Raw genomic sequence first — 14082 nt, 5'->3', positions numbered from 1 at the left:
AACCCAGAACTAAAACCATTCCTGAAGCCAACTCTTCAGACAAAGATTAGACTGGACTATAAGACATAAAATGATAACTCGTGAAGAGTGTGCTTCTTAGCTCAAGTAGATACACGAGACTAATTGGGCAACTCCTGTCCAGAGGGGAGATGAAAAGGCAGAAAGGGATAGGAGCTGGTTGAATGGACAGGAGAAATCGGTGGAAAGGAGGAGTGTGCTATCACATTATAGAGAGAGCAACTAGGATCACATAAAAATGTGTGTATAAATTTTTGTATGAGAAACTAACTTGAGATGTAAACTTTCACTTAAAGCACAATAAAAATATGTGTTTGTGTATGTATATATATATTTTTCTCTGTTTATCATGATGTTGTTTATTGGTCTAGTTGTGAAGATTTTTGTTTTCTTTATGTTGAGGTGTAATCCAGACTGAAGGCTGTAATCTTTGATTTTCATGAGTAAGTGCTTCAAATCCTCTTCACTTTCAGCAAACAAGGTTGTGTCATCTGTACATTGCAGGTTTTTAATGAATCTTCTTCAATCCTGATGCCTCATTCTTCTTTGTATTGTCCAGCTTCTCAGATTATTTGCTCATCATACAGGGATACAACCCTGACACAGATCTTTGCTGATTTTAAACCACGTAGTATCCCCTTATTCTGTTCGAACAGCTCCTCTTGGTCTATGTGTAGGTTCCGCATGAGCACAACTAAGTGTTCTGGAATTCCCATTCTTCGCAAGGTTACCCATAATTTGTTATGATCAACACAGTCAAATGCCTTTGCTTAGTCAATAAAACACAGGTAAACATCTTTCCGGTATTCTCTGCTTTCAGCCAAGATCTATCTGACATTAGCAATATCCCTAGTTCCATGTCCTCTTCTGAATCTGGCTTGAGTTTCTGGCAGTTCCCTGTTGATGTACTGTTGCAACTGCTTTTGAATGATCTTCAGTAAAATTTTACTTGCATGTGATATTACTGATATTGTTTAAAATTTCCACATTCTGTTGGATCACCTTTCTTTGGAATGGATGTCTTCCAGTCAGTTAGCCAGGTAGCTATCTCCCAAATTTCTTTGCATAGATGAATGAGCACTTCCCAGCATTGCATCCGTTTGCTGAAACATCTCAATTGACATTCCATCAATTCCTGGAGCCTTGTTTTTCGCCTGTCCCTTCAGTGCAGCTTGGATTTCTTCCTTCCATACCATCGGTTCTTGATCATATGCTACCTCCTGAAATTGTTGAACATCGACCAATTTTTTTTTTCCTGCAGGAACTAGGGTGGAGCAGCTTCCTTTTTTTTTCTTTTTTTTTTTAGCGTGCTTTAGGTGAAGGTTTACAGAGCAAATTAGTTTCCCATTCAATAGTTTATACACACATTATCCCATGACATTGATTGCAGTTTCTGTAGTGTGTTGGCACTCTCACCATTGCTGCTCTGAATTTCCCATTCCCATTCATTGTACCTCTTCCGTTGCCTTGGTCATTTTTGCTGACTTCCTCCATATTGTGTATTGCTTTTCCTTTCACCAGAGTTAACACATGTCTACTATCTGGTTAGTGATTTTTCCCTCCTTTCCCCTCTCTTCCCTGGTAACCATCAGAGAATATTTCTTTCTGTGTGTAAAACTTTTATTGACTTTTATAATACTTGTCTCATACAATATTTGTCCTTTTATAATTGACTTATTTTACTTAGGATAATATCCTCTAGATTCATCCATATTTGAGATGTTTCATGAATTCATCATCATCATTCTTTATTGTTGCTTAGTATTCCATTGTGTGTATGTACCACAGGTTGTTTATCCATTCATCCTTTGATGGGCATTTAGGTTGTTTGACTAATTTCTTTTTGGTATAATGACTCTGTGTATTCTTTCCATTTTCTTTTGATGCTTCCTGCATCATTCAATATTTTGCCCATAGAACCCTTCAGTACTGCAACTTGAGGCTTGAATTTTTTCTTTGGTTCTTTCAGCTTCAGAAATGCTGAGCATGTTCTTCCCTTTTGGTTTTCTAACTCCAGGTCTTTGCACATTCTTTATAATACTTTACTTTGTCTTCTTGAGCTGCCCTTTGAAATCTTCTGCTCAGCTCTTTTATTTCATCATTTCTTCCATTCTCTTTAGCTACTCTACGTTCAAGAGCAAGTTTCAGAGTCTCTTCTGACATCCATTTTGGTCTTTTCTTTCTTTCCTGTTTTTCTGATGATCTTTTGCTTTCTTCATGTATGATGTCCTTGATGTTGTTCTACAACTCATCTGGTCTTCAGTCATTAGTGTTCAGTGCATCAGATCTATCCTTGAGACGGTCTCTAAATTCAGGTGGGATATTCTCAGGGTTGCAGTTTGGCTCTCATGGACTTGTTTTAATTTTCTTCAGCTTCAGCTTGAATTTGTGTATGAGCAATTGATGGTCTGCTCCATAGTCAGCCCCTGGCCTTGTTCTGACTGATGATATCAAGCTTCTCCATCGTCTCTTTTTCACAGATGTAGTCGATTTGATTCCTGTATATTCCATCTGGTGAGGTCCACATGTAGACTCATCGTTTATGTTGTTGAAAAGAGGCATTTCCAATGAATAGGCTGTTGGTCTTGGCAAAATTCTGTCATACGATTTCCAGCGATGTTTCTTTCACCAAGGCCGTATTTTCCAACTATTGATCCTTCATCTTTGTTTCCAACTTTCGCATTCCAATCACCAGTAATTATCAATGCATCTTGATTGCATGTTTGATCAATTTCAGGCTGCAGCAGTTGATAAAAATCTTCAATTTCTTCATTATAGGGACTTGTTATAAAAGGGTATCTCTCTTTTTCTGTAGGATAATTTTTGGAAAATATTTTTGCCTTGTATTGGGGCATATATGTTACATGGGTCAGGACCCTAGGATCATGGTTTCAATCTCTCTGGACCCTACCATTTCAAGCCCCTGAACTGAGTTCATAGACCTGTCCAGGACTCTTGCAGAGGGTTTTCCTGTAGGAGCATTGGCTAAGAGTCTGGCTGGATAAGGGTGTATGCATCAGCATTACTGAGTATATGCTCTTAAATGGAGTGTAATGGTTGAGTTTGAGCTCTGGAGTCAGATCGGTGGATTTCATTGTTTTGTTAACTTTTCTGTCTGTAATACCTAGAATAGTGCCTGGCATATATCAAACAGTAAATATTTGGAATGAGTGAGTGAATCCGAGTGTACCAGGATATTCTAGTCAACCTTTAGTTAATCTGAAGATTATTACTGGAGTTGTAGTTCCTTTCATTACTGAAAAAATTGGCAGAGGCCTTATTTCCACAGTAAGTGAAGGATCTGTTTTGGAAGAGTACAGCCAGAATGCTCCTTAGAAGCGAGAACGTCGAGACTTCATCTCGTGCACTTTGGACATGTGATCAGGAGGGACCAGTCCCTGGAGAAGGACATCATGCTTGGCAAAGTAGAGGGTCAGCAAAAGAGAAGAAGACCCTTGAGGAGATGGATTGACACAGTGGCTGCAACAGTGAGCTCAAACATAGCAACGATTGTGAGGATGGCACAAGACCAGGCAAAGTTTCATTCTTTTGTACATAGGCTTGCTATGAGTCGGAACTGACTCAACGGCACCTAACAACAACAAATGAAGGATTTAGGTTTGCTAGTGAATTGAATTGTTTATCAGATTTGCTTCTTGAATTTTAGAGCTGTTAGTCACAGTTTCTGTTGGCCGTGACCCATGCCACAGTATACTTGTTTCTCCCAGCTAGTTTAATTTGCCCCAAGCCTAAACTTTATTTCTAAGGTCTTTTTCAGTTTTAATATTTGATGATTCTTCTGAAATTGCTGATTTTAATTCTAAGTGCTCTCAGAAACAAGGATACTGAAAGCTAGTATTCTTAGTTGTAAAGAAATAATAAATTTCCTTTAAAGAGGTAACATTTCTTTTCAAAGCATGAAGATAGCTCCTGAGGTTAACAGCATATATATTATATATATAGTAGAGTTGATTGGCGTGTATTAGTAAATCCTCTGTACTTTTTTATGCCTTCTCTCCTGGATCCTAGGAGGGTATACTATGTGCGTGTGCCAGACTGAGCAGAGGATGGGCTTTGGCTAACCATGGGAGGACCCTGGATGGAGAAGCTTGGCTGGGAGTGAGTGAGGCTTTTAGCTTGCTGTGTCAGCTGCAGGTGGTCCAGTGGTTCATTAGCTCAGTGAGGTTGTCTGAGTTAGAGCAGAACACTAATAGTATGAGGTCAATACTAGCTATTGTGGGAGGCGAGAAGAGCAGGAAATTCTTGACTAAAAAATTAGTGTACTAATAAATTGATTGACTGACTGGCTAATGGACACATACCCAAGTAGCACGGATTTGACCACGAGGTGGAGATGTGTTCTAAGAATGGCTCTGGAATGCTGAAAGTTCAGACTGTGACCTCTCTCGAGTAAAGGATGGCTTTTCCCCAGTTTGCTTACCTCCCACCTCCCTGCCGAGTTTGCTTTTCAAACTGTTTTTCTGTCTGTTCTCCCACAACCCTCTAGACCCTCCTCTATTTGTTCTAGCTGCTGGATACTCTCAGGTAGTTACATTATGTCTTAAAACTGTAGCCACATCAGTGTTTCTCTTTTATCAGCCTGGATTAAAGGATGCTGGCAGAGATCTTGTGAGTAGGTATAATAAAAAAAATGATGTTGAAGTAAGACTGAGGACATTGGGAGATGGGAGGAGACCTCCAGAAGAGAGGGAGTCAGCAGCTGATCAATGAGACTGCTCTGTACTTGGCTGGAGGTTGCTTTGAGTTAATTCAGGTGGTAATGGAGTCTGGGTGCTTAGCCCATCCTGTTGATGGTTCTAGATATGAGATATAGCTTGCTTCCTGCTTAAGTCACACTTTGCCTTTTGTGTGTGGCAGGGTGGACAGTGTGTTCCTGCTTAGGTTGCTTGGTTCGCCTCCCTTTCCTCCCTGTGCTGCAAGTTCTAATGGACTCCTTTTCTTTCTTCCTTTTTCAAATGGTGGTAAATATATGTGTAACAAAACATTTGACATTTCAACAATCTTCCCATGTACACTTCAGTGACATTAGTTATGTTCATCATGTTGTTCAACCATCATCCTGTCTATTCCTAAATTATACCATCACCCTTAACAGAAGCTCAGTGTCCCCTAAGCATTGAGTCTTCCTTTACCTCTTCCTCTTGCCCTCTTGCCCCTAGTAACCACTAATAAACTTTGATCTCTATATACTCGGCCTATTCTAGATATTTCATATAAGTAGATTCCTTTATATATGTATGTTTAATAGCTTTATTAATATATAATTCATATACTCATTCAAAGTTTTCATATATTCACAGAGTTGTGCAACCATCACCACAGTCAACTTTAGAACATTTTCAGAACCCCAAAAATAAACCTCATGCCCTTGGCAGTTACTCCCCATTTCTCCTCCAACCCTCCCATCCCCAGCCCTAGGCAACCCAAGAATCTATTTTCTATCTTTATAGATTTGCCTATTCTGGACATTTCATATAAATCATATAATATGTAGCCTTTTATGTCTGGCTTCTTTCATTTAGCATAATGTTTTCAAGGTTCACTCATATTGTAGCATGTATCAGTACTTTATTCCTTTTTATTGCTGAACACCATTCCATTGTATGGATATACCACATTGCTTTTACCCATTCACCAGCTGAAGGACATTTGGAGCATTTCCACTTTTTGGCTGTTATGAATATTGCTGCTGGGAACATTTGTGTACAATTTTTTTGTATGGACATAAGTTTTTAGTTCTTTTGGATATATATCTAGGAGTGGAATTTCTGGGTCATATACTAACTGTTCAGCCTTTTAAAAACTGCCCGACTATTTTCCAAAGTGGCTACACCATTTTACAACACCACCTACAGTGTATACCGGTTCCAATTTCTCTATATCCTTGCCAGCACTTGTTATTATTTGTCATATTGTTTACAGCCATCCTAGTGGGTGTGAAAGGAGCCCTGGTGGCACAGTGGTTAAAGCACTCAGCTGCTAACCAAAAGGTTGGGAGTTCAAACCCACCAGCTGCTCTGTGGGAGAAAGTGTGGCAGTCTGCTTCCGTAAAGATTTACAGCCTTGGAAGCCCTATAGGGTAGTTCTGTTCTGCCCTATAGGGTCACTATGGGTCAGAATAGACTGGAAGGCAGTGGGTTTGGTTTTGGTTTTAGTGAGTGTGAAGTGGTATGTCATTGTGGTTTCGATTTACGTTTCTCTGGTGGCTAATGATGTTGAGCATGTTTTCATGTGCTTATTGTTCATTTGTATATCTTCTTTGGAGAAATGTCTTTTCAGACCCTTTGCCCATTTTTAAATTGGATTGTCTTTTTATTTATTGTAAAAAGGGCGTGGGGGCAGTGTCTGACCTGTAACTTCACAAGGGGGAAGGAAACTCAAGAACAGCCCAAAGCTGATTCCTATGAGGCGTGGTCAATTTGCCTTCTCTCTCTGCCATCTCTACCAGTTCTGACACTAACCATCCCTCCCACTCTTTACTTCTCTGCTGGGTTCGATAATTCGTTACAATGGCCACACAGAACTCACAGACCATACTCACAATTATAAGTTGTTATTATTATTAGGGTAGTAACAGGTTACATTTCAGGCTCAGGAACACTCAAGGATACAGTTCCTCCATTAGGACAGCCTCTTTCCATCTGTGCTCGAAGGCACGCCTCTCCCTGGCCCTAGGCCTCTGCTCGAAGGCACTCAGTTTTCTTGCTCCTTGGGCCAGAAAGCCCACTGCACAGCCTCTCCTGCTGGTCTCTCCTGCCACAGCTTCTCTGTCACTTTCTGGGTCCAGGAGCTTCTTAACTTAGGGATCCTGGGTCCAAGGACATGCAGGCTCCTAGCTGTTCTTCCTTGGTGGTAGTGGGGTCTTCTTTCTCCTACCACTGGGGTGACTCATTTCAAGCCCAGTGGGATGGCAAAACTAACCAATCCCTTTTGTGGGCCACAGTTACCATATCTGCACAGTCCACCCCAATCGCTTCGGAGTTACAAGGCCATGGCTAGAAAGGCCATATAAAAGTGATCCATCACACTGCAATTATTGAGCTGTAAGAGTTCTTCATATATTCTAGATACAAGTCCCTTATCAGATATTTTGTTGTTGTTTGTCTTTGAGTTGAAGCCAATTCATGGCGACCCCATGTGTTACAGAGTAGAACTGCTCCATAGAGTTTTCTTGGCTGTAATCTTTATGGAAGCAGGTTGCCAAGCCATATACTTTGCAAATACAGGTTGCTTTTTCACTCTCTTTTTTATTTTATTTTGTTGTTGTTAAAAATATACACAGCAAAACATATACCAGTTTATGTTTTTTCACTTTCTTGATGGTGTCCTTTGAAGCACAAAAGCTTTTAATTTTAATGAAGTCCAGTTTATTTTTTCTTTTGCCGCTTCTGCTTTTGGTGTCATATCTAAGAAAGCTTTGCCTAAACCAAGGTCACGAAGATTTACTTCTATATTTTCTTCTAAGAGTTTTATAGTTTTACCTCTTACATTTAGGTCTGTGATCCATTTTGAGTTAAATTTTGTGTATGGTGTGAGGAAGGAATCAAGCTTTATTATTCTGCAAGTGGATCTCTGTTTGCCCAGTATTATTTGCTAAAGTGAGGTTTTGAATTGTTCTTTTTACTCATTTTTTTGCTTGATAAGAAACTGTCCACACCTTGGGTTGTATTTACCTAGTATATCATTTTCTTATCCAAATGGTGTAGTCCACACAGCTGCAATGATGTCTCCTTTTTATCATTAGACAGATTACATCAATGCCAGTTTCATGGACGGCTACAAACAGAAGAATGCTTACATTGGTACACAAGGTAAGGTGGCCTGCCCCTCACAAATTGGTTTTGTGCCATCCACCTGTGATTCTTTGCACAGATGATGGCATAATTTTTAAAGAAAATGGTATCTTGACGTGATCTTATAACTACTAGATTGAGGGTTATTGAGGAAGGCAGATGAGAGTACAGGGTTTCTGTACCAGATGTGCCTGGAAACTCACTGCATAGGAATAAACTGGAGATTTGGACACACAGCACTACTGCCTGCAAGTTTTTGGACTGTGTCTTAGTTGTCAATACAAGGAAGTAGAGCATCATAACTCACTGGTCAGTGATATGCTCTTCATGTTTAGTGTAGGAGGCCAAGTCTGGCACTGGGACCTCCCAGATAAACTCTGGATGCTACCTTCTTCTGCACTTTCCCCCTTCCCTCCAGTAATTCCTTTTGAATCCAGTGTATGAATGGCTGTTGCTGTCCTAAGAGGCCTTTGCTGGTCCCTTGACCATCACAGAGCATGGCCAGCAGTGTTCTGACGTGGATAGTCTGTGCTCTCGGTCTGACAGTGAAGTCTACTAGACTAGGAGGATTTCAGATGGAGTTTCTATAAATGCTCCTGTGGACCTCAGTGCCCTTCCCAACTTGGCCTCTGCCCATCTCAAGGAGAATACCAGGTCGCCCCATAGGGGGTGGAAAGAATTCAACACAGGAGGACAAAATGGGCCCACCATATGGGCATAAGGCCCTTTGACCATTATATCGAGCGTGGCCAGTAAGAACTCGGGCGTATACCTCCTTAACCAAGTGATCAAACTTAGTATCACCAATCACCAATTACCAATAATGGGACAGACAGATGTTATATGCCTCCTAATGTGGCACAGTGGGAATTGCACAACATCTACTGTGTCGTATGTTGCTAGTTTTAAAATCTGAAGCTAATCACGAGAAACAAACCAGACAAATCCAGATTGTGGACATACTACAAGAATGCTTTAGGCTGGCTCTGATGGCCCTGTCCAGAAAAAAACTCCTCTAGGAGTATCAGAAGGAGGATTTTTCTGCCAAGTGCTGATCAAATTTATAGGGCCTCAGTACTCTATCAGGACCAGAAAATGAAGTGTATATATAGCTCCAGCTAAAGCTGGAGGTGAAGGGGTAGCCTGTGACATTGAGAAGGCTGGATTGATTTGCTGGGCTAACCTCCTTGGTTGTATTCAGGATTCTGATTCTTATTCACAATAATAATTTCTACTAACAGTATCTGTCATCTATTGAGAGTTCCTATTATGTGTCAGGTACATAATCTGTAATCCTTATAGAAACTCTGCAAGGAACGTTTTATTATTCTATTTTATAAATGAGCAAACTTAAGCCTAAGGCGGTTAAGTGATTTTGGATCATACAGTTAGTGAGTGGCAGAGCCAGGATTTGAACCCATGCCTATTTGGTTCAGAAGTTCCTGCAAGCCAAGTCAGTGGATTGTTTCGCCTATGCCAGCATAAACCTTTGGCTTTGTTTCTTCAGAGAGGTCCATTTAAAGGGCCTAGTCTGCGTTTGGCTGTTAACCAAGAGGTCAGCAGTTAGAATCCACCAGCTGCTCCTTGGAAACCCTATGGGGCAGTTCTACTCTGTCCTGTAGGGTTGTTATTAGTTGGAATTGACTCGAAGGCAAAAGGTTTTGTTTTTTGTCCTTTTTCAATCCGGGAAGTGCAACTTTCCCTTCTAAGTCACCCACTTCTGCCTTTCAGGAAGTTATGCTCTTTTTTGCCTAGCCTGAGTCTGAGTGGTATCTGGGTTGGCAGGTGTTTGACTGCTCAGCAACCCCCAATTCTGCCAGTGGTTTGAATGTGGAAAATAAAGTATAAGAGAGCTGCTGTGATGCAGGATAGTGGGATGAGAACTGGGTTGGGAGTTGGAGATGAGAAAAAGATGTTCTTATTATCTTCTTAACATGCATACAAGGCTAATTTGTTCACTGTAGAAAATTTAGAAAATGAAGATTAAAATCACCATACTCTAGGACCCAGAGTTAATATCATAAACATTTTGTAGCATCTTCTCCGAGACCTTTTTCTATGCATACATACACATTGCTATGTAAATATACATAGATATATACACATACATAGATACATACATATACATAGATATATACACATAAAATATTTAACAAAATGGGTTCTTTCTATACATTATCTTTTTCATGTAATAGTATCTTGTCAATACCTTTCCATAGCAGATCTTACAGCATCTCCTTTATGGACTACTTAAATTATGGCTATGGCATAATTTAACTAATTCTCTGTTGTTGAACATTTTCGCTTGTTTCCAAGACCTCACATACTTCTACAAAGGGAGAGTTCCAGTATCATAAAATATTAGTGCTTTTGCTAAAGGACTTTAGCAAAAATGGTAGTGGAACCAGTAGGTAAAGCCCATCTGATTTCCAGGCAGAATCAACCCTTGGTACTGCCCTACTTCGTTGAAAGCAGAAGGAAAAAAGCAATGGAAAAGTACAAGGAATTATCCTGAGTTGTTACTCTCTCAATCGAGAGGGAAGTTCCCTGGGTGGCGCAAATGGTTTTTGCTCGACTACTAACCTAAAGGTTGGTGGTTCCAGCTGACCCAGCAGCACCATGAAAGAAAGGCCTAGTAATCTGCTTCCATAAAGATTACAGCCAAGAAAGCCCTATGGAGCAGTTCTGCTCTCTAACGCATGGGGTCACCATGGGTCAGAATCAACTTGATGGCAACGGGTTTTGATTTTTTTTATTGAAAGGGAGTCGATGGCCCATGAGTATCTTCAAAGTTCCCATTGAGTGCCCAGCTCTGTGCAGGTTCTGATCTATAAAGGAGAACTCAGCAGCACAGCCCCTGCCCTCAGGACCATGTTTGCTGAGACATTAATGTCCACAAAGTAAAATGACTGATAATAAGACCATGTAAATTAAATGGTTAAGCTGTTTGGATCCAGCTGTGCCATCCAGAGCTCAGAGGTGAGGGAGCCACACAAGGAGTGTGGTGGTCAGAGAAAACTTCAAGGAAGAGGTGGCACTTGAAAATGAAGAGTCTTGGAAGTGAGGGAGACAGCTCCAGCAAAGGAATAGAGACCGAAGTGAGCATGGCGTGTCTATATTCTGATGAAGCAGTTTTTCTTTAAAGATTAAACTGGTTGGGGTATCCAGAATAGACTGGAAGGGAAGAATACCTTTTCGGACAGTAAAATAAGATGGTGTTTTTTCAAAAAAACCCAACTAAGATAGTGTTACAGCAACTCACACAAAAAGGTGATGTGGTCCTGGACTCAGAGGTGGCAGTGAAATTGAGGAAGGGGCAAAAGGATGAAGACCAAAAACATTTCAAAGGCAAAAACTCTCTGGGACTTGGTGACAGAGATGGAAGTTGAAAGATAAAGCTAATTTTGAAGCAGGAGGCTCAATTGCCTACATGTTGGATCTGAGGAGATGATGGAATATGGAAGGGAAATGATTTAGTAGGCAACTGGTGATTATGACCGGGCAGTGTTCTTGTTCTGTTGTACATAGGGTCGGTCTGAGTGGGAACCGACTCAATGGCACCTAACAACAACAACAACAACAGTGGTTATGAGGCTGAAGCTTAGGAGAGATGAAAACAGATAGAGACATGTACACTGTCAGCCTGGCTATGATAGCTGAAGCCCTGATGATAAGGCTCTGAGAGGGTATATACCAGTGCTTCTTAAACTGTTATATAGCTACAGCTCACACGGCGGTCTTGATAAAATGCAGGTTCTGCATTTCTAACACTCTCCCGTATGATGCTGATGCTATTGGTCTAAGGATCACAGTGAATAGCAGGGATGTAGAGAGAAGAGCAGGGAGCCAACATCTGTGGTTTGGAGTTACTAGTAGGGAGAACAAAAGAAGATCCAAAGAAAGAAGTGCTTTCCAGGGTCATGTTCCTTGTCTTCTGCTTTCATTCCAGGCCCTTTGGAGAATACCTATCGTGATTTCTGGCTAATGGTATGGGAGCAAAAAGTCCTAGTGATTGTCATGACCACCCGGTGAGTTCATCCCTTTTCCTCCTACTGTCCCTACCCCTAACCTGTCCCCAAGCATGAGTGATTCAAGGGGAAGTTTAGCTTTAGTCTTCTGAGGAACAATGAAGATTAGGAAAGCCATGGCAAAGAATTTGAGATATCTTAGCTTTTTCTTAGCTGACCCAGGGTTAACACAGCCAGGGCATGCTGGAGATTGATAGATCTAACTTGTCAAAGATTTAATCCATGGCTCTGGTGACCTCTGTGCCACTTACAACCTATTGAGGCCCTGGTCTTATCCACTGAAGGATGTACTGGGAAACATAGGGACAGTTCACCTGTAATCTGGCCCCTATTTCCAGTGGGCAGCTGTTTTCCTGGCTTCTGAGTTACCAGTTCCTCCTTTGTTCTCCTCCTTGCTGTTTTGGCCATTCGTATTTCTACTTGTAGGAGAATTTCAAAAAGGAGAGGTGAAACATAATAGTTAGATCGGGAAGGAAGCCATTGATGAAAGGAACATTTTTGAAATTTTGGTCTGTATATCTGCCAAAACTTCTAGAATTACCTATTTCATTAGTATCATTATCATTATACCGTGTTTCAGGTGAGGAGGAAAAATATTAATGACAGTGTCTGCTCAGTTCCCTTCCCCAGGGCACTATTATAACCACCTCTGATTTGGAGAGGAGGTAGTGGGAGAAGTGCCACCTTGGAGTACTTTGGAGCCACTGAAGAGTGGTGAGGTGGACTTTAGGCCTTTACAAAAACCTCACACTGGCATCCCAGGAGCCATGCCTTTTCCCTTCCTCTGTCAGCCAGGGGCCCTTATTAGGGAAGAGAATGGATAGTGGCTGAGGTACAGACCAGAGAGTTCTCTCTGACCCACCACATTTTCTCTGCTGTCTTTCTTTATCCACCCAGTATTTATCACAGATATGTGAGGAGTACCATGAGATATAAGGAAAGGGACCAAATGACACATACATTAAGTGCTCAATAAATGTCTGCTAAACGAGAAATGCAGAAACTGTAGCTTCTGTTACATCTGCTTAGAGGTTTCCTTTCTTTTCTGCCAAGAAGTAAGTCTGTAAGTCAGACAGAAGCAATGAAAGAAATGACATTGCTGCTTAGGGTACAGCAGGTCATGGGGGAGTGGAGTTACTGCTGTGGAGAGGAAAGATGGAGGGCTTACCTTGCTCTGTGTGTCTTCAGGTTTGAAGAGGGTGGCAGGAGGAAGTGTGGTCAGTACTGGCCACTAGAAAAAGACTCTCGGATCCGATTTGGCTTCCTCACAGTGACCAATCTAAGCGTGGAGAATATGAACCATTATAAGAAAACCGTCCTAGAAATTCATAATGCAGAGGTAAATCCAGGTTTCTGTTTTCTTGCTTTTTTGAAGCTGGGGGAGAAACTTCTACTGTAAAGAAAATCTCCACAGGGAATAGGCAGGCTTCCAGGGAGATTATGATAAATTGCTTCCATTTTTCTGGGAACAGGATCAGGATATTCAACTCAGAGCCAATTAGCCGTGTTCCGTGTTGTCTCCGCATCACAGTGGCATTACTTAGGAATAAAGCTCGTAATCTAAGAAATCTGGATCTTACAGTATAGTAATTCTGCCCTTTCCAGGCATTTAACCCTTCCTTTGGGTCAGGGTACTTCAGAGTTTGTGGTTGGGAAGCAGTTGTGGAGAAAAGTTGAGGGTGGTACTGATAGGTAGGAGCCTTGGTGTAGTGGGGGAGTACCACGGTATTGAGAATCTGGAAAAGTCAAAGTTAGTCATGGGCAGGCAGAAATGAGCTCATTAACTTTTCCTTCTTTTTTCCTCCAAGGAGAGGCAAAAACGCCAGGTGACCCACTTCCAGTTCCTGAGCTGGCCAGATTATGGTGTACCTTCCTCGGCAGCTTCCCTCATTGACTTCTTGAGAGTGGTGAGGAACCAGCAGAGGCTGGCCGTCAGCAGCATGGGGGCACGCTCCAAAGCGCAGTCCCCTGAGCCACCCATCGTCGTCCACTGCAGTGCAGGCATTGGCAGGACAGGTAATGCACCTGACGCAGCCCCTGATGTATCGAGAGGCAGTAGAGGTGGGCAAGGAATAACAAAGCTCTAAGATCACATCTGTGAAAGTTGCCAGTTTGCGAGAAAGTACTCATGTGATCCATGGGTGGTGAATTGCTGTGAAAAATCCCTCTTTAATGTCCTTTTGGTATCCCTATTGCTAGGTACTGGCTAGAATATAACACTT

General features: G+C 41.5%; 1 protein-coding gene across 3 annotated transcripts in view; it reads left to right on the top strand.

Moving 5' to 3' along the window:
* PTPN9 (protein tyrosine phosphatase non-receptor type 9) overlaps nt 1–14082 on the top strand; it is a 91389-nt gene that overhangs the window by 74638 nt on the left and 2669 nt on the right. For all 3 annotated transcript variants that reach the window (XM_023729837.1, XM_023729838.1, XM_004374759.3), the window contains 4 exons: nt 7784–7850; nt 11782–11860; nt 13049–13199; nt 13669–13876. In XM_023729837.1, the coding sequence (XP_023585605.1) occupies nt 7784–7850; nt 11782–11860; nt 13049–13199; nt 13669–13876 (505 nt within the window). The remainder of the gene's footprint in view (nt 1–7783; nt 7851–11781; nt 11861–13048; nt 13200–13668; nt 13877–14082) is intronic.

The sequence above is a fragment of the Trichechus manatus genome, unplaced genomic scaffold (genome assembly GCF_000243295.1).
Source record: "Trichechus manatus latirostris isolate Lorelei unplaced genomic scaffold, TriManLat1.0 scaffold00030, whole genome shotgun sequence".
In the NCBI taxonomy this organism is placed as follows: Eukaryota; Metazoa; Chordata; class Mammalia; order Sirenia; family Trichechidae; genus Trichechus; species Trichechus manatus.
The sequence above is the reverse complement of the archived record's forward strand: the minus strand, read 5'-3'. Positions and strand labels throughout refer to the sequence as shown.